Raw genomic sequence first — 24,566 nt, forward strand, 5'->3', positions numbered from 1 at the left:
AAAAAAAAAAAGTCCTCACTTTTTTCTTCCATTTCATTGAAGGCTTCCAACATTTGAATTCAAAGAGTTTCAAGGTCTCTTGCCTATAAATCGAGTTGTACACGTGGGCTAACATGAATCTTTCCACAAACATTAGATTCAAGGTGGAGATGGACCAAGAATTCTATTTTAATAACAACTGAAGCACTGGGAAAAGTTAATATTCAGAACCTGAGCTGTCAAGAGCTGCCAGGGAAAGCACTCTGAAGACAAAGAGATGCTTTGTTCTTATTCTCAATTGCACCATGAAGCTGAGCACATCTCATTCAGACAAACAGAAAATTGAAGAAAATTCACCTCTGAGTGAGATCAAGTATAGAAAATTTGAGCCTCAAAGGGAAGATTTGCCAGAGGCCTCAGGCAAGGAAAAGCAGGTAATCCGAAGGCAGCTCTGAACTGTTCCTAATATGCTCAGAGCTTCTCAAAAGAATGGGAAAGCTGTCCTTCCAGTGGGGACGGAAATGTTGCTTTTCTTGCTTAAGCCACCTGGCGATGCAGTTTGTTTAATCTCTGGGCCCCTCTTCCTCACCCGCAGAGTCACGGCATAGTCATTCTGGAACCACCAGCACCCGTGAGTCGCCTCAGGTGAGGCGTGGACTGAGGTGCAGAGTGGGTGAACACCTTCCTTCGCTGTGTGGCACCAGCGACGCTGCATCTGCGCATGGACTCACCACGGAACGCAGCCGCCACGACCCTTGGCAAACGCTGCTCTGGCTAAAGGCTTCCGGACCCGGCAACAGCACTTGACTGCAGGCTGTGAGGCATCTGCAGCCACGGTCTCTCACAATGACTGCAGGCTGTGAGGCACCTGCAGCCACAGTCTCTCACAATGACTGCAGGCTGTGAGGCACCTGCAGCCACGGTCTCTCACAACGGGTATTCTTCCGGCCTTCAGATATGTAGGCTCCAACCCACAGTGAAGGCAACACATAGAGGATGCTGCCCACCCCTTCCCTGGGACCTGCCAGACAGCCCTGCCCTCGGGCAGAAGCGAGTCCTGCACCCAGGGGAGGGCCACGTCCTGGATCCCGCATGTCAAATGTCTCCTGGCTGAGCTGGAAACTCCTTTGCTCACAGGTTGTGACACCTTGCATCGTGGTGCCTGCAGCTTCACCAGAGAAACCACACCGTCTTTGTGATCCCCAACACACAGCGCCCAGTGCTGTCTCCTGATATTTCACGGCCGCCCTTCCTTCGCGGGGGGTCAGCTCTCCAAAGACAGAAGACGTTCAAAGGCCACTGAGGCAGGCAGCACCAGCTACAGACCATCGAGCCTATCAATCAAGCGCTGCCTAAATCACACTTACATCCACATATGACTGTCACGTGTCCAAGCGACCATTGTCAGGACAAAAGAAAGGGCTCAGGGGACAGATTTCCAAAGTCTTCGAAAGTCAAGTGTGCTGCTTCTGTGCCCATCTCACACAGAATGCCAAGCGGGATGTGTATTTTCATCCATGCCACACGGCTTTACCATAAAGCAGTACGTGGGCCCAAAATGAACCGAAACACACTGGGCTGCAGAGGCTGTCTTGGGGCGCCACTGCCTGCCTCTGAGACCCTGGGCAAGTTACTGGTCTGAGCCTCGGGCTCTAGTCTCCCAGGATAAGACCGGCCCACCAGGCTAGCAAGGGACTCACATAGGGCGCTGTAGGTGAAAGGCCTGGAGAATTGCGACTTGGACCACAAAAAGATCCTCTGGGGTTTCTTTTCATTTTTTTTTATATTGAATGACTTGAATGTATTTGGAAGCTCAATTGGAGAAAAGGAAATTCCAGCCTTGCAGGCTCTGCTGTTCTTAGAATGCAGGTCAAGCAGAGGTAGACCAGGCTTAACCACCTGCAGCGACACGGCCTCACGCCAGGGACAAACCCACAGACAGACAATGCGATTTTGTGAATCACGACCACAGACACACTCAGTAAAGCACTGCGAGTGCAGGTAGAATTCTAGAGCCAAGACACCTCTCACACAGGTGTGTCTGTAGATTTAAGTAATTTAGACGTAAAAATTAAAGCACCATGGCCATCAGGCAGCATTTTGTCCACTGCTCCTCACCCAAAGCTCATCTTGGAAACAAACTGCCCCATGAGACTGCTGTGTCCCGTGTAGACCTGTTAGGGGAGCTGCCCTGGCTTCTCAGCTGCCTGCGCACATGGGCACGGCTGGAGGCAGAATGATCCACGGGCAGGCGGTCAATGTCTTTCCAATCCATTCTCACTCGACTGAGTGTGTGGGGCACTCTCTGACAGTCATCTTGATTTTCCTCTTGCCCCACTGGACACCACTGGACTTTGACTCTTGCTGGTGGGACTTGAGGCACCCACCTCAAGACACCTCTTCCACCCTTGATGTGGGATCCTGGGTGTCCCTGGGTCTGGCAGCTGGGTGCAAAGGCCATTCTGTGCTCCAGGCTCAGTGCTTGCCCTCCAAATGTGCACCTCAATTCTAGGCAACTCCATTTTCCTGCTTTAGTCCCTTACTCCTGGTGTCCCAGAACTCTCCTGCAGTCCCTCCTCCCAGGTTCAACCTTGTCCCCTTGCCTGACCCCTGGGCTATTGTTGCCAATGTGTGGATGATCTGTGCCACCCCCGACCCCCTCTGCTTCAGGGCTTGCCCGAGGAGCGGGCTGCCCTCGCTGCCCCAGGAGCAACCCATCATGGTTCCCACTTTCGGCCAATACGATAACCAGTCCTCTGGCTTACGTGCCCTGTGGGGACTGTCATTCTTTTGCTCCCATCTCCACACCTTGCCTTCAACATGGCAGGAGCTTAGGTGATGTCCTTTTCTTTTCTTTCTTTCTTTTTTTTTTTTTTTTTTTTTTTTTTTGAGACAGAGTCTCACTCTGTCGCCCAGGCTGGAGTGCAGTGGTGCTATCTCCGCTCACTGCAAGCTCCGCCTCCTGGGTTCACGCCATTCTCCTGCCTCAGCCTCCCAAGTAGCTGGGACTACAGGCACCTGCCACCACGCCTGGCTAATTTTTTGTATTTTTAGTAGAGACGGGGTTTCACTGTGTTAGCCAGGATGCTCTCGATCACCTGACCTTGTGATCCGCCCACCTCGGCCTCCCAAAGTGCTGGGATTACAGGCATGAGCCACTGCGCCTGGCCGGTGATGTCCTTTTCAATCTGAACAGCATAAGCCCTCCTGATGAAGTGCACCTGAGAGAGTGGCTCTCTGCCCAGGCTGCCACTGGACTAGGGCCACTGTGGGCATGACCAAGTGTCCATTGGATCAGTGGGATTTTTTGCTGAGTAACAAATCACCACAACCTCAATGGCGTTAAACAACACACACTTGTCTCACAGTTCCTTTGGTCTAGGAGTGCAGGCACATCTCCCGGAGGATGGGCATGGCTTGTGCCACATGGCCCTCTCCATAGACATCCCACAATGTGGTGGCTTCCTTCTTCCAGGTCAGCAGGTGAACATCTCCCAGAAGTCAGCTATGACAGAGTCTCATCGAACAAAACAAGAGGAAGGCGCCTGCCAACCCTGTGCCATATCTGTGGGTCAGAAGCAAGCTGCAGGTCACCCTCACCCCCCAGCGGAGGAGATCACACAAGAAGGCAGGGACCGGGGCACCCTAGGGCACACCCACCACACCGTTCTTCCTGGATGAGGTATTCTTGGTGGTTTCATTGGTCTTCTGGGTGTTTCCTTGTTGAAGGGTGTTCTGGAATACAAGCTCTCAAAGACCACAGAGTTATACCCGAAAAGTTGGAGGGGCCTGGGAAGTGATGGAGTCCACCCCCTCCATCTAGACAGGAGGACTGAAGCTAATGGGAGTGAAAGCACCTGTTACAGCTCATAGATCTTGTTGGAGTCAAAGTTGGGATTGAAATCTAAGCACCCCCTTCTATCGCACCCCTCTAAAGAAGCACTACTGCCGTATCTCTAATTCAATGTCACTTTGCCTCCTGCCAAAAGAGACGAGTCGGTATTCTCCATCATTTCCAAGCCAGCACCATTTGTCCCTTCTCAGCTACAGCACATCGCTCATTCCGGGTCCCAATACTTTGCTTTCTGAAAGCTCTAAACTGATAGAGATATTATGGAGGGCTAAGATTTGTGTCACTTGTTCTGCTGCACATCTGCATGGATAATGACAGTCACGGGAGGCTCAGCTGGGCGCTCCTGGAGGGAGATGCGTTACATGGGAGTCATGCAAGGCAGGGGAAAGTTGCATAGGAAATAGCAATCTCTCCTGGGATCTGATAATAATTTAAACATTCCTCTGAGACATCTGAGATTCGTAGAAAGGAGGGGAAAGTTGCTAACACAGAAGGAATGTGAGCAATAAAGCAAGCGTCCGGGAAACCACTGGCTGCCTCCACTGGGGAGCAGATGTCCCTGCTGCAGCCTGGCCACTGTCACCACATGCCAATGCTGTGTGTATTGCTCACACAGTGTAGCCATTACACCTGCAGGCCTGAAACAAAACAGGAACCAACAGGCAGGAATAAGCAAGCAGCCGCCATGCCACATGGCAGTGTTCTCCGTCTACAGTGGCTGCAGTAGCTCCATGCGCGTGCGTGGAGTTGAGATCCCTCAGAGGGTCCCATGATCCGTGGGCCTGGCCTCGCCTGTCAGGCTGGCCAGGGTCACATGTTGATCCTGCTCCAATTCTTCCTGGTCTTTTCAGGAAGACAGAGAAAATAAGCAGATGGGAAACAGAAACCCTCCTTGTGGATGAGGACTTGAAAAACATTTTTAGATACCTAGCTCAAGCACCCAAATTAGGTGTGTTTCAATTAAAGTAAATTCTCTGGCCATTCTACTCCCCACCCCACAAAACAAGAACCTCATAAAAAGCCTTCCGGCAACTTCTAACCAGTGTTCACTGTGCCCCCTCACCCCCACTCTCCTGGGACATCTGTTTGTGCGAGCAGATTGCATTCAGCTGATGTATTCACCAGATGAGTGGGACGTGCCCCTCGGCCTCAAAGAGTTGAGCGTGTGCTGGGGTGGGTGGTTGCGGGGGACACAGATGTCAACCAAACGTTTTTAGTGCACAGAACCTCTGACGCACAGTGTCTGCTGATGGTAATTCGGGGTGGCATCTCTCCCCATGACTCACCAGTGGGTCCAGCCGCCCACTGACCTCTGAAGCCACTCGGGCCCTCCAGAGTGTGAAATTTCAATTTCTACATCAGAGCTTTGTATGTCAGTCCTGGAAAAGATGCTTTATGTGAGAGCAAGGCTGATGTTTTCCAGGTCAGCATTTCGGCTGGGGAAAGCGGAGAGAGAAAGAAAGCACTAATGTCTGCCAGGCACACATCAAGTTTGTAAACACAGCGTTCTCCCGGCACTGGGGTCTACTTGAGAGCAGAGGGTGGGAGGAGGGAGAGGAGCAGAAATGAGAACTGTTGGGTACTGGGCTTCATACCTGGGTGATGAAATCATCTGTACAACAAACCCCCATGACGCGAGCTTACTTATGTAACAAACCCCCATGACGCGAGCTTACTTATGTAACAAACCCCCATGACGCGAGCTTACTTATGTAACAAACCCCCATGACGCGAGCTTACTTATGTAACAAACCCCCATGACGCGAGCTTACTTATGTAACAAACCCCCATGACGCGAGCTTACTTATGTAACAAACCCCCATGACGCGAGCTTACTTATGTAACAAACCCCCATGACGCGAGCTTACTTATGTAACAAACCCCCATGACGCGAGCTTACTTATGTAACAAACCCCCATGACGCGAGCTTACTTATGTAACAAACCTTCACGTGTACCCCTGAACCTAAAGTAAAAGTTTACAAAAAGACCCCGTTCTCCAAACTCTTGTGAAAGTACTGAGCTGCATCCAAACACTGGGGACTCCCCAAAACGCCAGGTGTCTGCATTTGACCCTCTCTCCAGCTGGACGTGAATGCAGGCCCAAGAGAGAACAGAGCCCACAAGAGGCTGGGCTGCCTTTGCACTGCCCTCAGAAGAGGGAGGGTGGGTTGGCATGGTTACCCAAGATGGTAGCCTTGGCAGGGCCTTTATCCCACGTGGGCCCAGACAAATGGCTTCACCTCTCTGTTTGCTCACTGCAAGGTGCCCCCATGCCTGTGCCCGCCCGGCCTCTCAGTGTGTGCTGTCTCAGGCCCAAAGGAGCTCTTCCCTCCAAACGGAATCAGTCAACACAAAAACCACCTGACTCTTTACTCTGGGGAAGGACATTAAAGATGCCCCGTCCATGTCTGTGGGATGAAACCACTATGTGCCCTCCTTCCAGCACTCGTAGTGCTGCCACGATGGAGGGGGAATGGGACGAGCTGGGAGACATGACTCTCATTGGAGGGGCAACCTCGGCCCCTCCTCCCTCTGTTCACATCCACTAGTCTCCAAGAGTCCCTTCCTGGCACCGAGCTCTATGATGCAAATCTGATGGCTGCAGGGTCATCTGTCCAAAACAGTGGAGTTTGTGGGGCCTCCCTGCATTGTGAATGGGCACAGTCACTCTCTGCTGTTAGAGGGGACCCCAGCACAGCTGGAAAGTCGTGTCGGCTCTTGGAGAAAACTCTGTAAACCAGCCGGTTCTGTCCACAAATGGAGGATTCTGGGGCATTGGGTACCCAGGCTAGACCCACTGGCATCTGAAACTAACGTCATGCTGGTAATGATGGGGTCACCTGAAGAATATCGAGGCAGTAAATTAATCAGGACTCAGTGGTTAACCAGACAGGGAATGAGGAAGGAGAAAGAGCTTAGGGTCCCTCTTAGCCGAGCGTCTCATCCACTAAGGAGGAGAATGCACAGAGGGCAGGAGGAGGTGGTGATGTGACCTTCCCAGAAGCTGCAGGTGTCTCTGTGACAGCCAACTCCCCAGAGCTGGAGAGCTCGATTCTGAAGCCGTTAGACTCAAAGGATTCGGCCAGGGTGATTTTTACTGTAGGTTTTTTTAATAATAGTCTGGACTGAGATATGTTATTTGCATTTTACTTAACAATATTTACTGCTGGCTGGGAGGTGAAAATTCAGTGCACATGAATCTAAGGTGATGTAATTAGAAGCAACAACTCGGGACAAGTTGAGTTCCTGGGCCAGTGGCCCCCAAATAAGAAGCGACACCCTTCAGGCACAAGGTAACTCTCCAGGGTATGGGGAAAATATTAGGTTTTTACAAACAAGAAATTAAGCTTTACCAATATCTAAAATATACATTGAGTGATATATGTGTAAAATGTATACAAAAATGAATGTAATGCGTACCGGTAAGGATCTGCCGTGACCAACGTCTAGGAAGGGTGAACTGATTGACAAGGAAGGCGACGCGCTGGGCATCCGGCCACTGCCCCGGCGAGCACTCTCTGAGCTTCATCTAGTAAGAGAAGGGGAAGAACACAAAAGAATATGAGTAACAGAGGGGCCTTTTCGTTTATAAAAGAGTAAGATTCTACTTTGGAAAACTCTAGAAAAAAAGTTAATATTGAATAGAATAATCGCTCACAGCCTTGGATCCCGCAGCTTCCATGGCCTCTCAGCACAGCAAATATGGCTGCTTGTTGGGGCCTGAGGGCTTCTGTGTAGTATCTGGAGGACTCCCCACCACACACCCTCTTCATCCATGCACACCCCTCCACACCCACACCCATCGCACACACACAAAACATACAGAACACACAAAACATACACACAACAAACAACCCATCACACACACACACCACATATCCCATACACACTGCATACACCACACACATCACATACTACACACACATCACACACACACCCATAGCACACATACTACATATACCACACACATCACACTCACACACATCACAAACACACCGCACATGCATCCCTGGTCGGGAGAGTGTCAGAATCTGCCTAAGCCGATGGATGGGGCTCCAGCCCCTCACTCTGTACTTCAAGTGGGAAGGGAGAGACGTCTACCTGAGATCCCACCTGAAGAAGGTGTCCTGTGGCCACATGAAGTGGTCCCGGAGAGGGACCCCCTTTGGGCATGGCCAGGTCCCTGCACATGCTCTCCAGGTGCATGGGGCATTTTGACAGTACTCACCATCCCCGAGGCTGGCGTGGCTTTCCCCTCCCCAGGGCCAGCGCCCTTGAGAGCCAGCTCAGCCTCATTGCCTTCTCCCTGGCGTCTGGGTGGACAGGTCCTGGCCCTGGCCCCTCAGTACCCCCTCACCCTTGGCACTGCCAGCACCACCGCTGGTCACCGGAAGAGCGTGGAGCTCCCCATGTGGGCAGCATCCAGGAAGGCCACTCTCTTGCGCAGTGCAGGCCAAGAACCTCTACTACAGGCAGTGGTCAATATTCTAGGCATTGAATGATCTCCAAGTTGGGTCGAGCCCTGGCTCTGCCACTTCCTGGCATGTGTACCTGAGCCACAGTCTCCTCTGTCAAATGGGGGAGCCACTACTGTGCCTGGCCACTGTGATAGTGAAGGACGTCACGCCCAAAGCCAAACCAGCCCTCCAAAAATAGCAGCCGTGTCATTCCTACGGACACTTCTAAATACACGCAGAACTGGGGCAACGTAAAAGCAATTAGAAATCAGCTAAAAATAAAATCAAAAGGTTGGTGACATGTGCTCAGGTCCTGGATGGTCCTAAGGAGACAGGCGGCCTCAGCCTGGTATCCTGCCCATCAGCAGTGGAGCCGGGGAGGGGCGCCAGTCCCCGGATTCCAAGGCCTTTCTGCCTTTGGTGAAGTAGTTGATGTGCCATCATTTGTGCTTAACCTTCCTCATACCCGTCTCTGAGTAATATTCAATGTCAGCCCTAATTAAACCCAGGAGCACTTTTCCAACTGAAAGAAGAGGTAATGGCCCATGCTGGGCTAAACAACTGTCTCCTCTGGGCCCAACAATCCCATGTTTGATCCATAAACTGAGCAGCCAGAGGCACTGACCAAGGGTAGGAATTTCAAAGCCTGGTTGTTGTCCCTGCCCAGGAGAAGGCCAAGCAGGAGGCAAGGATGTTCTAGGGAAAATCCTCCCCAAGGCCCCAGCCTGAAGAGATGCCACATAGTCAGTCTTGCCATGTGCCCCATCATCACGACGCCCAGGCTTGTAACATCCATTTCCTCCTCACAATAACCTGCAAGGCAGAAGTTATCACTTGCTGTAAATGCTGAAACAGAGCTACACATGGTCCCATGACCTCACCCAGGGTCTCACTGTGGGGAACTGTCTGTTCAAATCCAGGTCCGTCTGGCTTAAAAAGTTGTATTTCTACCCACGGCACTGCACTGATGATCCGCACATTAGTTTAATCAACTGTATGCGCGGCTCCACGCAGAGCCTGGGGAAGCAGAGATGGCAGTGGGCACCTGGGAGGAGGAAGCAGTGACCAAGCGCTCCGCCCCCTGTCCCAAATCGCCATCTTCCTCTGCACTGTGTAGTCCTGGGCCTCTTTTATTAACCCTCAGCCACCCCTTCTGCCACTATTAGGCATTCTTAGACTTCACCATGGACAGGTGCCTTGGGGCTCAGCAGGGAAGGCCAGGCCGGAATCAGCTCCACACCGGTGTGTGCTGTTCACTCTTAGGGGGCTCCAAATGCCTGCCCAGCCAGCCCTCCCTCCCTGCCTGCAATGGCACAAGCCCCCTCGCAAACATGCCCCTAAACACAGATTTCCAACTGACTGAAAACTATTATCAGGCCCAGTGCAGTGACTCACACCTGTAATCCCTGCACTTTGGGAGGCCGAGGGGGTGGATGGATCATTTGAGGCCAGGAGTTCAACACCAACCTGGCCAACATAGCAAAACCCCATCTCTAGTAAAAATAAAAAAATTAGCCCACCATGGTGGTGCACACCTGCAGTCCCAGCTACTTGGGAGGCTGAGGTGGAAGGATTGTTTGAACCCGGGAGGTGGAGGTTGCAGTGAGCCTAGATCAGGCCACTGCACTCCAGCCTGGGTGACAGAGCGAGACTCTGTCTCAAAACAACAACAACTACAACAACAAAAAAAGATTGTCATCGCGGCGGTAGTGTCTGATAGACTAAAAAACGATTGTCATCGCGGCGGTAGTGTCTGATAGACTAAAAAACGATTGTCATCGCGGCGGTAGTGTCTGATAGACTAAAAAACGATTGTCATCGCGGCGGTAGTGTCTGATAGACTAAAAAACGATTGTCATCGCGGCGGTAGTGTCTGATAGACTAAAAAACGATTGTCATCGCGGCGGTAGTGTCTGATAGACTAAAAAACGATTGTCATCGCGGCGGCAGTGTCTGATAGACTAACAAAGATGAGTGTAGTTCATTCAGCAATGAACCGTGTGTTCCCCATGAAATAACAAGGACAACTGTATTTTCCCGATAAGTGAACAGGAGCATAAAAGTAACATGCTGTTTAAAGTAAAATATTGAACAAATTAAAAATTATCAAATGCCAAGAAACTCCAGGCTTTCACCCAGTTGAAACTAATATACCCTAAAAAGAAAAAGAGACTAGATTTCATGGGAGAAACAACATTTTTAGGACACGGGAGTGGAACATGGATTACGTTCCAACAGTGTTTCCCACACTGGAGTCTGCAGAAGAGTTGATGCCCACTGTGGTGCTATGGAAAACAGTATGTTGGCTCTGAAAAGTTCGAGAAGGCTCCTGTAACCGAAAGGTAAACACTTCGCTGCAGGATTGCTGTAAGCTTTCAGTGTGCTAATGAGCACAGTCAAGCTGAGGGAGGTAAATGGAACATACCGTTTCCAGACTTGTTTGACCGCAAGGATCCTTTGCATGTGAGTAGTAGTGACAGTGGAGAAGCCGTCTGTTGATGGATCCCAGAAGACCGTTCAACAGAACCAAGTTTAGGAAATTCTGCATTGGACTAATGCCAGTCCCAGAGGGTACAGGACGATGCAGTGTCTCAGAATCACTGGGCATGTTCTTCCCAGATCTGCTCGAAGATGACAAGACATCACCTGGAACAAGATCTGGCCTGAAGCAAGACCTGCAGTTTCCCAGGAGGGAACAGCCACAGTCAGCCTTGAACATCCCAACTTCCTGCTGCTCTCACGTGAGCTTCTGCCTTACATTTACTTAGAGTCAGTAAGTCTAATTCCCTTACCTTGTCATCAGCAACCGACAAAGGTGATTGGCATGGCCTTAGTGAACGGCCCAGGCTTCCCAAATTCACCCTCGTTGCCAAGTGCTGCATGATTTTTTTTATTTTTTATTTTTATTTTTATTTTTTGAGACAGAGTTGCCCTCTTGTCACCCAGGCTGGAGTGCAGTGGCACAATCTCAGCTCACTGCAACCTTCGCCTCCCAGGTTCAAGCGATTCTCCTGCCTCAGCCTCCTGAGTAGCTGGGATTACAGACACCTGCCACCATAGCCAGCTAATTTTTGTCTTTTTAGTTGAGACGGGGTTTCTCCACATTGGACAGGCTGGTCTTGAAAGCCTTACTTCCGGTGATCCTCCCACCTCGGCCTCCCAAAGTGCTGGGATTGCAGGCATGAGTTACTGCACCTGGCCAAGTTCTGCATGATTTTTGCCACAGGTTTAAGGGTTTGAGTGTGTGAGACCCCCGTGCTCTGCCACTCCTAAGCCTCCTGCCTGCACTTGCCACGAGGCCTCCAGGTGGACATGGAGTCCCGACTGTGGTTACAATGCCAAAGCAATTAGGCTCTCCATGAGTGTCGGTGCCATTAAGGGACATTGATTAGGACACTCTACTCTTTCAATAGATTTTCAATTAAAAGGAAGAAAAGATTGAAGGCCATTCTGCCCTTAATTACCCATGTGGCCACTGGATGAGCCACTGAAATCCTCAGGCTCTCAGAATTCTAATCCAAACATTGATTCTCACAGTCCCTTAATCAAAATAAATGCACACACCCAGATACAATGGGATATATCTCTGCTCTTTTCCAACAGCTTTCCCTCTGCCATAAGGATATCCATCACTAACTGAACTGTCACTGAGAGCCAGGCTGGGTGGACATTTGAAATCTTTATCTTATTTAACCTCTCAGCCAGTCTATCAGGAGGTGAATGCAACCTCAGAGCCATCTGGCCTCAATTTGAGGTGCCCCGGCACCTGGCAATGTGCTGCGCAAACTGCAATCTGCTTACTCCAAGGAATAGAATCACGCTGTTGTGTGGATGCCTCATCGCTGCTGTTCCCCAACCCGGACTCCCAATATTCCAGAGACCCAGGACCTGTGGACTGTGAAATTAGGAACCAAAACAGACACACCACTCAGAGCAGAGCCGTGCTGGAGGCTGGAGAAGTGTTGGGATTTGCAGACATTTAAAAACTAAACAATTAAAATCATCTGCAATGAGTGTGTTATGAATAAAATCATGGATTAACTGTAAATTTTTTTCTAAATACAAAACAGATTCAGGCACACTGTGTGTTCCTGGTCCAAGCCGACCTTCCAGTTGGTCTCTCCAAGGTCGAAGCCCCCTCCTCCTGCCTGTTTCCACAAAAGCTTTAGCTGTTACGCCCAAATGCTGGCCACATCTCCTCACTCACCTGGTGAAACTGAATAACCATTTCCTCAGAAGTTATGTGCAACACACATTACAACCAGGGGATTTTGCACGTAGAGCTTCCTTATTTTAACCTCACACCATCACATTATCAGGGGTAGAGTCAGAAGGAGGCCGACATTTCCATTAGATTGGAACTCACAGGGTCAGGCTTTCAGAGATGGAAGGGACGTCAGAAGGCTACTTCTCAGAGGGTCCATTGTACAGAGAGGAAACCAAGGTCATGTGGGGGACCCACCTGAGCTGTGGTCATGGAGTGGTTCTGTTACTGGGCCACGAACCCAGGTCTTCAGACTCCAAGACCAGGTCTCGTCTTCGGAGATTACATGAACACTTTCTTCAATCCACATGAAAACTAGGTCCCAAAACACAGGTTAAGAAACATTTCTAATGTGTCCTCTATTGCTTAGGATGACTCCAGTTGGAGAAGGCACTCTACTCTGTTTATGGAAAATCACCTCCTCAGAAACTTTTTTTTTTTTAGCCATCATCATGTGCTTATGGAAAAACATCATTCAATAATAAACACCAGAATAGACACTCGGGAGCAAACCAGAGTTCTTTGTTTTGTTTTTGGTTTGCATTTTCTTTTGTTATATAAAGAGGATTTTCATTCTTGCCACCCTCATAAACTGTGTTCAAACTTTTCATCTCTAGCTGCATGTCTCTGAGCTAAAGACAACTGCTGCCTATACTGGACATAGAGCAGACGTGGAAACTTTTTCTGTAAAGGGCCAGATAGTAAATATTCTAGCTTTGCAGGTCATATGGTGTATTAGTCAGGGTTCTCCAGAGACATAGGACCAATTGAATATACACACACACACACACACGTGTGTGTATATATATACACACACACATATATATGTGTATATATACACACACACACATACACACACATATACATATCTATATACACATCTACATATATATTATATATACACATATACAATTTATTCTAAGGAATTGACTCACATGATTAGGATGGCTGAAGGCTGAGCCGTCCCATGATCTGCCACCTGCAGGCTGGAGACCCAGGAAAACCCATGTAGTTTGAGGGCCTGAGTGTGGGAGAACCAATGGAGTCAATTCCAGTCCTGGTCGAAGATCCTGAGAACAAGGAGTAGTGAGGGCAGGAGAAGAGCCATGTTCCAGCTCAAGAGATCAGGCGGAGAGCAAAGTCAACCTTCCTCCACCATGTTATTCTAGTCATGCCTTCAGTGGATTGGATGCACCCACCCACACTGGGGAGGGCCATCTGACTTAGTCCACCATTTAAATGTTCAACTCTTCCAGAAACACCCTTGCAGACACACCAGAAATAAACTTTAACCACATATCTGGGCATCCTCTGGCCCAATCAAGTTGGTGCATAAAACCATCCATTACATCTGGTCTCTGCTGCACCTACTCAACTCCACCCTTGTGGCATGAAAGCAGCCAGAAAGTATAAACAGGTAGGTATAGCTGTGTACTAATAAAAGTTTATTTACAAAAATAGGCCATTGGCCAGGTTTGCCAATCTCTGTTATAAATAATGACAATGTTTTTGTGTAGAACGCTCAGTGAATTATTGTGGCATCAGTGGACGTATTTTTGAATTTTACAAGCATTAATTAAGCACTTTAACATTTTACTGACTATCAATGTTTTGCCTGGGCAAGCTGTCATTGTGTAGTCATTTGAAAAAACATTTCAAGAACACTGTTGTGAAGACTTGTAGAGAAGACAACATTCAGGACATTCAAAAGGAAGGGTCAGGAATGAGTGAGCTGTGAGTATTTATTCCAGTCGTTCCACAAAGCTAAGAAGCACCTAGAAATACACCAATAGCAATAAAGGTCTTGGGTACAGGAATTTTTCCTCTGTCACTACCACTTTGTGAAATAATTCTACACACCCTTCTTCCACATTGGAAATATTTCCAGTGGTCTCTAGAAAGCTCTGCCCCTGGATTTCTATGGCATGGATTGTGTTACATTCTTATAAAACACAGCACAATACCCATCCCCTGCTGCAAACTACATGTTAGGGAAAATCTGATCAAAAGTTTTCTGAAGGAATTTTCCAGGCGCGGTGGCTCATGCCTGTAATCCCAGGACTTTGGAAGGCTGAGGTGGGCAGATCACTTGAGGCTGAGAGTTTGAGAACAGCTTGACCGAAGATTATGGTGAGCTCTGACATTGAGGTGATGCATGGGGTCTGGTTCCTGGCAGAGGGGAGAGTGTGGGAAGGAAGAGGAAGGAACTACTTGAAGAACTGAGGAAGGCAAGTGTGATCAGAGAGAGGAAAACCAGGAGGGGCAACGAGAGAGGTAACAGAGGTGATCACAGAAGGAAGAAAGATGAATGGGCCTCAGGGGAAGCCAGACTCCAGAAGCCACGAAGCACATTCCAACAACCTCTTCAGGGACATTGTGCCCAAGAATTCCATACACAGCCCAGGTGTTGGCCACAAGAAAAGGCTGTGGAAAGACAGTGTCAGATGGAGAGGCCAAGAGGATGCAACACTCCCCCACCACTATTCCATCTGCAAACTCCAGCCAGCAGAGGCAAGTTAGAGAAAGCAGCACAAGAGGGGCCGAACATGGCAGCAAAGGGTGGTGATAAGTAAGAAACCCCGTAAACAAAGGCATTCGGTCCAAGAAACTGTAAATGGGAGTAATATAATCAATGCAGGCTGGGCACAGTGGCTCACACCTGTAATTCCAGCACTTGGGAGGCCAAGGTAGGTGGATTGCTTGAGCCCAGGAGTTCAAGACCAGCCTGGGAAACACGGTGAAACCCCATCTCTACAAAATATACAAAAATTAGCCGGGACTGGTGGTGCATACCTGTGCTCCCAGCTACTAGGGAGGCTGAGGCAAGAGGAACACTTGACCCAGGGAGGTGGAGGTTGCAGTGAGCTGAGATCATGCCGCTGCACTCCAGCCTGGGTGACAGAGCAAGACCCCATCTCAAAATATAAAATAAAATCAATGTAAATGCCAAAGCAATTATTCTTAGAAGGTACAAAAAAAATCTCAATATACTAAATTATGATTTAAGAACAGTCTGTTTCTAGAATCCCAAAGTCACAGAAATAGGACTGGTAAAGGGGAAAAGTGAATGCATGCTAAGTGTTTAATCACACATGGGTTCTCCTCAACAGGAAGAAATGAGAATGAGAACCTCCCAAGTGCTGGCAAGCAGTGAGGGGTGTGTGCTTAAAACAAACAAACAACAAAAAAGCATAAAAACCAAAATAAAGACGGGCAAAAAAAGACAATATGCATATAAGGTAGAATAGTACACTGCATTAAAAATCATGTTCTAGGCCAGGCACAGTGTCTCATGCCTGTAATCCCAGCACTTTGGGAGGCTGAGGTGGGTGGGTCACCTGAGGTAAGGAGCTCGAAACCAATCTGACCAACATGGCGAAACCCCATCTCTACTAAAAAATACAAAATTAGCCGAGCATGGTGGCAGGCGCCTCTAATCCCAGCTACTCAGGAGGCTGAAACATGAGAATAGCTTGAACCTGGGAGGCGGAGGTTGCAGTGAGCAGAGATCGTGCCACTGCACTCTAGCCTGGGTGACAGAGCAAGACTCTATCTCAAAAAAATAAAATAAAATCATGCTCTAGATGAAAACCTAATGACGTGAAATTATTTCTATAATTTCAACTTTTATTTTAGATTCGGGAGTACATGTGCAGGTTTGTTACATGGATACATTATGTGCCAATGAGGTTTGGTGTACAAATGATCCCACCCCACCCAGGCAGTGAACACTATACCCAATAGTTTCTCAACACTTGCTTCCTTCCCGTCCTCCCCTAGTTAGAGTCTCCCTCTTTACTTCCATGTGTACCCAATGTCTAGCTCACACTTTTCAGTGAGAACATGTGGTGTTTGGTTTTCTGTTTCTATGTTAATTCACTTAGGATAGTGGACTCCAGCTGCACCCATGTTGCTGCACAGGACATGATTTCATTATTTTTAAGGCTGTGTAGTATTCCATGGTATACATGTACCATATTTTCTTATTCCAATCCACCATTGACTGGCACCTAGGTTGATTCCAAGCCTTTGCCATTGTGACTGGTGCTGCAATGAACATACCAGTGCATGCGTCTTTTTGATAGAATGATTTCTTTTCCTTGGATATATACCCAGCAATGGGATTGCTGGGTCAAATCTCCAGACTGCTTTCCATAGTGGCTGAACTAATTCACATTCCCATCAACAGGTATAAGCATTCCCTTTTCTCTGCTGCTCACCAGCAGAGAACTTTTTTTTTTTTTACTTTTTTATAAGAGTCATTCTGATTGGTGTGAGATGGTAGCTCATTGTCATTTCGATTCATATTTATATGAAAATTAATGATGTCGAGCATTTTTTCATGTTCGTTGGTCACCTGTGTGTCTTGAGAAGTGTGTGTTCATCACTTTTAAGCCTTTTGGCTAAGATCAAGTGTGAGAAGTGTGTGTTCGTGTCTTTTGCCCACTTTTAATGTTTTTCATTATTGCTTGTTGAATTATTTAAGTTCCTTATCGACATAGTGTGGATGTTGTCTCCGCCCAAATCTCATATAGAAATGTAATCCCCAATGTTGGAGGTGGAACCTGTTGGGAGGTGACTGGATCATGGGAGCAGATTTCTCATAAATGCTTTAGCAGCATTTCAGTTGGTACTGTCCTCATGATAGTGGGTCAGTTATTGTGAGATCTGGTCATGGCAGAAGGAGAAAGGGGAGCAGGCACATCCCATGGTGAAAACAGGGGCAAGAGAGTACAGTAACAGACTATCAGCTTCCTGAGGTCTCCCCAGAAGCAGATCCTGCCGTGGTTCCTGTACAGCCTGCCATGGTTCCTGAGGCCTCCCCAGAAGCAGATGCTGCCATGGTTCCTGTACAAGTGTATTCTTGCATTGCTATAAGGAAATACCCAGACTTAGGTATTTCTTTATAGCAATGCAAGAATACACTAATACACTTATAGAAAAAGGTCTGGATACTAGACTTTTTCAGATGCATACTTTGTGAATATTTTCTCCCATCCTGTAGGTTTTCTGTTTACTCTGTTGATAGTTTCTTCTGCTGTGCTGTGCAGAGGCTCTCTAGTTTAAATTAATCAGGTACCACTTGTCAATTTTTGGTTTTGTTGCAATTGCTTTTGAGTACCTAGTCATAAATTCTTTCCCAAGGCCTGAATGGTATTTCCTAGGTTTTCTTCTAGGATTTGTATAGTTTGGAGTCTTACATTTAAATCTATAATCCATCTTGAGTTACTTTTTGTATACAGTAAAAGGTAGGGGTCCAGTTTCACTCATCTGCATATGGCTAGCAGGCTCTCCCAGCACCGTTTATTGAATAGGAAGTCCTTTCCCCATTGCTTATTTTCATCAACTTTGTAGAAGATCTGATGGCTCTAGGTACGCATCTTTATTTCTGGCTTCTCTATTCTGTTCCTTTGGTCTGTGTGTCTGTTTTTGTCCCAGCACCACATTGTTTGGGTTTATAGCTTAAAGCTGGGTAATTTGATGCCTCCAACTTTGCTCTTTTTGCTTAGAATTGTCTTGGCAATTTGAGCTGTTTTTTTGTTCCCATATGAATTTTAGGATTGCTTTTTCTAATTCTGTGAAAAACGATGTTGGTAGTTTGATAAGAATAGCATTGAATCTATAGATTGCTTTGGGCAGTATGGCCATTTTAATGTTATTAATTCTTTCAATCCATGAGCATGGAATATTTTTCCATTTGTTTGTCATCTACGATTTCTTTCAGCAGTGTTTTGTAGTTCTCCTTGCAAAGACATATTCCTAGGTGTGTGCGTGTGTGTGTGTCTGTCTATTATAAATGGGATTATGTTTTTGATTTGACTATCAGCTTGATTATTACTGGTGTATAGAAATGCTACTGATTTTTTGTATATTGATTTTGCATGCTGAAACTTTATTGAAGTACATATCATTTCTAGGAGGCTTTGGTGGAATCTTTAGGGTTTTCCAGGTATAAAATCATATCATCAGCCAAAAGAGATAATTTGGCATCTTTCCCTATTTGATGCCTTTTATTTCTTTCTCTTGCCTGATTGCTCAGGCTAGGACCCCCAGAACTATGTTGAATAGGAGTGGTGAAAGTAGGCATCCTTGTCTTGTTTCAGTTCTTAATGGAAATGCTTCCAGCTTTTGCTCATTCAGTATGATGTTGGCTATGGGTTTGTCATAGATGGCTCTCATTATTTTGAAGTATGTTCCTTTGATACCTAGTTTGTTGAAGGTTTTTTATCATAAAAGGATGTTGGATTTTATTGAAAGCTTTTCCCATGTCTATTGAGATGATCATATGGTTTTTGGTTTTCATTCTTTTATGTGGTAAATCACATTTATTGAGTTGTGTATGTTGAACCAACTTTGTATCCTGGTACTGAAGCCTACTTGATCACGGTGAATTAACTTTTTCATGTGCTGTTGGATTCAGTTTGCTAGTATTTTGTTCAGGATTTTTGCATCTATGTTTATTAGGGATATTGGCCTTTAGTTCTCTTTTTTCAATGTATCTTCACCAGGTTTTGGTTTCAGAGCGATACTAGCTTCAGAGTATCAGTTAGGGAGGAGTCCCTCCTCTTCAATTTTTTGGAATAGTTTCAGTAGCATTGGTATCCACTGTTCGTGTATGTCTGGTAGAATTCAGCTATGGCTCCATCTGCCCTGTTTTTTTTTTTTTTTAATTTGGTAGGTTTTTTTAATTACTGATTCAAGTTTGAAACTTGATATTGATCTGTTCAGAGTTTTGATTTCTTCCTGATTCAATCTTGGGAGGTTGTGTATTTCTAGGAATTTATCCATTTCCTCTAGATTTTCTAGTTTGCGTGCATAGCTGTGTTCATAATTGTTTGGACGAAGGGAGGCAAGATGGCGCAGTTCCAGGTTCTTCACCATCAACTTTCCTGTGCCCGGGAAAGACACAGGTCAACTGCGCAGGCACAACCCCACCTCCCAGGGAGAAAAACCGGAACCCGCCTAGCCACACCTACGGCCCGCCCCCGACCCGCCTATGTCCCGGCCACTGCCCTCCCACTCCCAGGCCCAGGACATAAAAGCCTCTCCCGGCTGGCGCAGAGCGCGCACTTCCTCAGCCCCCACTCCTGTCGGGACTGCAGGAACTCCGCCCAAGAGCTCCACCGGGTGACTCTCTCGGCCTCCTTTGCTGGAGGCGGACAGACCTCACCCTCCACACTAGGTGACCAAAAAAATAAATTTGCAGTTTTGCTCCTAGCCTTGCCTACTCGCTGGTCCTTTAATACTCACCCTGGTGAGCCTGGAAAGCAAATCAGTTTCCTGGAAAGCAAATCAGTTTCCTAGAAAGCAAATCAATAATAATCTCTGGGAATCTTTCTTATTTCTGTGGGTCCAGCTGTAATGTCACCTTTGTCATTTCTTCCCATGGTTATTTGGAGCTTCTCTCTTTTTTCTTTGTTAATCTAGCTAGCAGTCTATCAGTCCTATCATTTCAAAAAAACAACTTTTGGTTTTGTTGATTCTTTGTGTGGATTTTTGGGTCTCAATTTATTTCAGTTCTGCTCTAATTTTAGTGTTTCTTTTCTTCTGCTAGCTTTGGGATTAGTTTATTCTTGCTTTTCTAGTTCCTCTAGGTGTGACTTTAGACCCTTAATTTGAGATATTTCTAACTGTTTGATGTAGGTGATTAACACTATAAACTTTCCTCTTGACACTGATTTTGCTGCATCCCAGAGATGTTGGTTATATTGTGTCTCTGTTTTCACTTATTTCAAAGAATATTTTTATTTCTGTCTTAATTTTATTGTTTACCCAAAAGTCATTCAGGAGCAAGTTATTTAATTTCCATGTAATTATGAGGTTTTGATCTTCTTAGTATTGATTTCTATGTCTACTCCCCTGTGGTCCAAGAGTATGGTTGGTATGATTTCAATTTTTTAAAAATGTAATGAGACTGGCTTTATGGCCCAGCACTTAGAGTACTGGATGTGCATGTGAGAAGAATGTCTATTTTGTTATTAATGGGTAGAGTATTCTGCAGATATCTATTAGGTCCTGTTGGTCAAGTGATGCAAAATTTTAATGTTTATTGGGAGCTGTTTTCACTGGGAATTAGTTTAACTTACAAGCTGGATAATGTAAGTCTTTACACATTCAATGAAAAACAAAGACTAGAAAACCATATTACATTGAAATTTCATTCTTATACATAAAACTATACATTACATAGTATGAAAAACTTCAACAAAGAAATAACAAAGTTAGTGGTGGTTTAAGAGACCATAGGAAAATTATATTTTCTCCTTTTTGTTAATTATATTTTATAATGTCTGTGATAAATATGTATTCTACCACAAGGAAACAAGTTATTTTAAAAATAAAATTGTAAAATAATTTGTATGGTGTAATTTGTAAGTCTATACATAAATTATAAGTACATTCATAAAAATATAACCAGATGGCAGAGGAAGGACCAAATATATCATATATGATTAAAATTGATAAAAGTTAGAATACAAAACATGATAGCCATAAATACTTCTGTGCCTAATAACATAATGTTAAAATATTTAAAATATACTCTTCAGAACATAAGGAAAAACTGACAAAAACATAATTTTAGTCACCTGTAGTCCCAGTACTTTGGGAAGCCAAGGTGGGTCACCTGGGTCAGGAGTTTGATATCAGCCTGGCCAACATGGTGAAATCCCATCTCTACTAAAAATACAAAAATTAGCCGGGCATGGTAGTGCATGCCTGTAATCCCAGTTCCTCAGGAGGCTAAGGCATGAGAACCTGGGAGGCAGAGGTTGCAGTGAGCAGAGATCCCGTGACTGCACTCCAGCCTGGGCAACAGAGCAAGAATCTGTCTCAAAAAAAAAAAGAAAGAAAAGAAAAACATAATTTTAGTGGCAGACACAATTACACATCTTAAAGTCAAGAAGCAGATCTTTAATAAGGATACTGAGTATCTAAATAATATGAATTAAGAAGGCTGCTTTAATAGATATACTACGATTTGCACCTTCTAAAGATGGAATACATACTACTTTTTCAAATTCATGGAACAGTCACAAAAATATACCATATACCAAACAATGAATTATACCTCTGTAGATTTAAAAGAAAATGGTATATTACCAAATACTAATTTATAAAATTATGAAAAACTTAAAAGTTATACCCAAAAAATACAGCCTCTTGAGAACAATATATATGACTACTTAAGTAGTTGACAAATAAATATTTGATTTAAAAAATGCCATTACAAATGCAAATTATTAAGGAAGTGATTATAATTATAATACTACACATTAGAGTATATGAAATGGGCTCAAAACTGTACTCAGGAAAAAAAAAGTGTCTTAAAATATTTCGTTTGTCCTTATTGTCATGTTTATTAGTAGCCACTATCTATGGAGTATTTACTATGTTCCAAGCATAGTGCTAAATACTGTATACAGATTATCTAATTTAGTTATTTCCTAAATCTTACCAGGTAGATGTTAAATAATTAGCATGAAAGTGAGTGAACGAAGTCTCCAAATCAAGGAGCTAGAAAAAAGGCATCAAAATGCCTTCAAGGAAAGCATGTAACATATACAAAAAGAATAAAAAAAGATGGAAAACAGGAAACAATGAATGAGTGAAGAGAAAAAGTAAAATTCATAATTCTAAGAGCTGGTTCTCTGAAAAGACAATAAGGAAACCACTGAGAAGCCTAATTATGTAGAAAATAAAGAAAAAACAAATACACACCGTTGGGATTTATCAAAGAGATATAAATGATATGGAGGAGATCTTAAATGTAAACAATGTTATAGTCACCCTACACTACTATATTTGGAAAACAGAATCTCAACGCAGAAGGTTCTCTAAAAAAATTACCACCATTGGTTGTTAAAAGAAGATGATTTGGGCTGGGCACAGTGGCTCACATCTGTAAACCTAGCATTTTGGGAGGCCGAAGCAGGTGGATCACGAGGTCAGGAGTTCAAGACCAGCCTGGCCAACATGGTGAAACCCTGTGTCTACTAAAAATACAAAAAATAGCTGGGTGTAGTGGCAGGTGCCTGTAATCCCAGCTACTTGGGAGGCTGAGAGAAGAGAATCATTTGAACCTGGGAGGCAGAGGTTGCAGTGAGCCAAGATGGTGCCATTGCACTCCAGCCTGGCCGACAGGGTGAGACTCCATCTCAAAAAGAAAAAAAAAGGAGGTGATTTGAAAGATTTAGGGGCTTAATAAACACACTATTATTTCCCTCTGAGTTCAGAACCAAGAAAAGAAATAAGACACACAAGATAGGCAGGTGTCAAGCAGAACATCAGTCTCAATACTGATACACCAATTAGGGCAAGCAACTTCAAGGCCAAAAGGGCTTCCTAGCACCACCCCCGCCACCCACCACCCACGGCTAGCTCTGAGGCACCCTGCTGAGGGTACTGTCACTTGAACTGTCACCTCACACTAACCTAGAGGAAAAAGAGAAGGAAAAGGAAAAAACCCCAGTGCAAAAGATTAGCAAGAGAGGTGCGACCGGTGGGGCCTGCTGGGACTCGCCGCTCGCACGCCCTTGGGCCGCGGCCGGGCGCCCGCTCTTCCTTCTGCTTGTGCCGTGAGCTGAGCCGGTGTATGTGCGGCAATAACACGTCAACCCCGCTGCCCGGCATCGTGCCCGCCGCCCAGAAGGCCACCGCTGCGGTGATTTTCCTGCGTGGATTGGGAGATACTAGGCCTGTTAGGCCTGTTACATTAAATATGAACATGGCTATGCCTTCATGGTTTGATATTATTGGGCTTTCACCAGATTCACAGGGGGATGAATCTGGGATTAAACAGGCAGCAGAAAAAATAAAAGCTTTGATTGATCAAGAAGTGAAGAATGGCACTCCTTCTAACGGAATTATTTTGGGAGGGTTTTCTCAGGGAGGAACTTTATATACTGCCCTTACCACGTAGCAGATACTGGCAGGTGTCACTGCACTCAGTTGCTGGCTTCCACTTCGGGCTTCCTTTCCACAGGGTCCTATCGGTGATGCTAATAGAGATATTTCTATTCTTCAGTGCCACGGGGATTGTGACCCTTTAGTTCCCCTGATGTTTGGTTCTCTTCTGGTTGAAAAACTTAAAACATTGGTGAATCCAGCCAATGTGACCTTTAAAACCTATGAAGGTATGATCCACAGTTCGTGTCAACAGGAAATGATGGATGTCAAACTATTAATTGATAAACTCCTACCTCTCCAATTGATTGACGTCACTAAGAGGCCTTGTGTAGAAGTACACCAGCATCATTGTAGTAGAGTATAAACCTTTTCCCATGCCCAGTCTTCAAATTTCTAATGTTTTGCCGTGTTAAAATGTTTTGCAAATACATGCCAATGACACAGATCAAATAATGTCTCATGAGAAATTTATGATCTTTTAAGTTTCTATACATGTATTCTTATAAGAAGATCCAGGATCTACTATATTAAAATAGATGAAGCAGGTAGTTTCTTTTTTCCCAAATGTAATTCAGCAAAATAATACAGTACTGCCACCAGACTTTTTATTACATCATTTGAAAATTAGCAGTATGCTTAATGAAAATTTGTTCAGGTACAAATGAGCAGTTAAGATATAAACAATTTATGCATGCTGTGACTTAGTGTATGGATTTATTCCAAAATTGCTTAGTCACCATGCAGTGTCTGTATTTTTATGTATGTGTTCATATATACATAATGATTGTAATGCATAACAAGAATGAGGTGGTATTACGTTATTCCTAATAATAGGGATAATGCTGTTCATTGTCAAGAAAGAGTAAAATTGTTCTCTTCAATTAATGGCCCTTTTATTTTGGGACCAGGCTTTTATTTTCCCTGATATTATTTCTATTTAATACTCTTTTCTCTCAAGAAAAAAAAAAAAAGTTTGTTTTTTCTTCATTATCCTTCATAGCAGACCAAGTATTGCCTCTCTGCCATAGACAGCTACTGTCAATACATGCTATAATTTGACATTCTGGGTCACAGATATAAGGTATTTAAAATCTATTTATGCT

General features: G+C 45.4%; 1 protein-coding gene across 1 annotated transcript; it reads left to right on the forward strand.

Moving 5' to 3' along the window:
* Nucleotides 1-23,149: 23,149 nt before the first annotated feature.
* On the forward strand, nt 23,150-23,827 carry LOC115893163 (acyl-protein thioesterase 1-like). The gene is made up of 2 exons (XM_030916119.1): nt 23,150-23,438; nt 23,535-23,827. Exons 1-2 carry the CDS (start codon nt 23,150-23,152, stop codon nt 23,825-23,827), a joined length of 582 nt encoding a protein of 193 aa, XP_030771979.1.
* The last annotated feature ends 739 nt before the right edge of the window (nt 23,828-24,566 follow it).

The sequence above is a fragment of the Rhinopithecus roxellana genome, chromosome 14 (genome assembly GCF_007565055.1).
Source record: "Rhinopithecus roxellana isolate Shanxi Qingling chromosome 14, ASM756505v1, whole genome shotgun sequence".
Classification (NCBI taxonomy): Eukaryota; Metazoa; Chordata; class Mammalia; order Primates; family Cercopithecidae; genus Rhinopithecus; species Rhinopithecus roxellana.

Bases quoted from the DNA above. Each gene is read 5' to 3' on its own strand.
- LOC115893163 (XM_030916119.1), top strand. From the start codon at position 23,150: ATGTGCGGCAATAACACGTCAACCCCGCTGCCCGGCATCGTGCCCGCC. The intron at 23,439-23,534 runs CTCAGGGAGGAA...GGGCTTCCTTTC, and splicing joins AATTATTTTGGGAGGGTTTT to CACAGGGTCCTATCGGTGAT.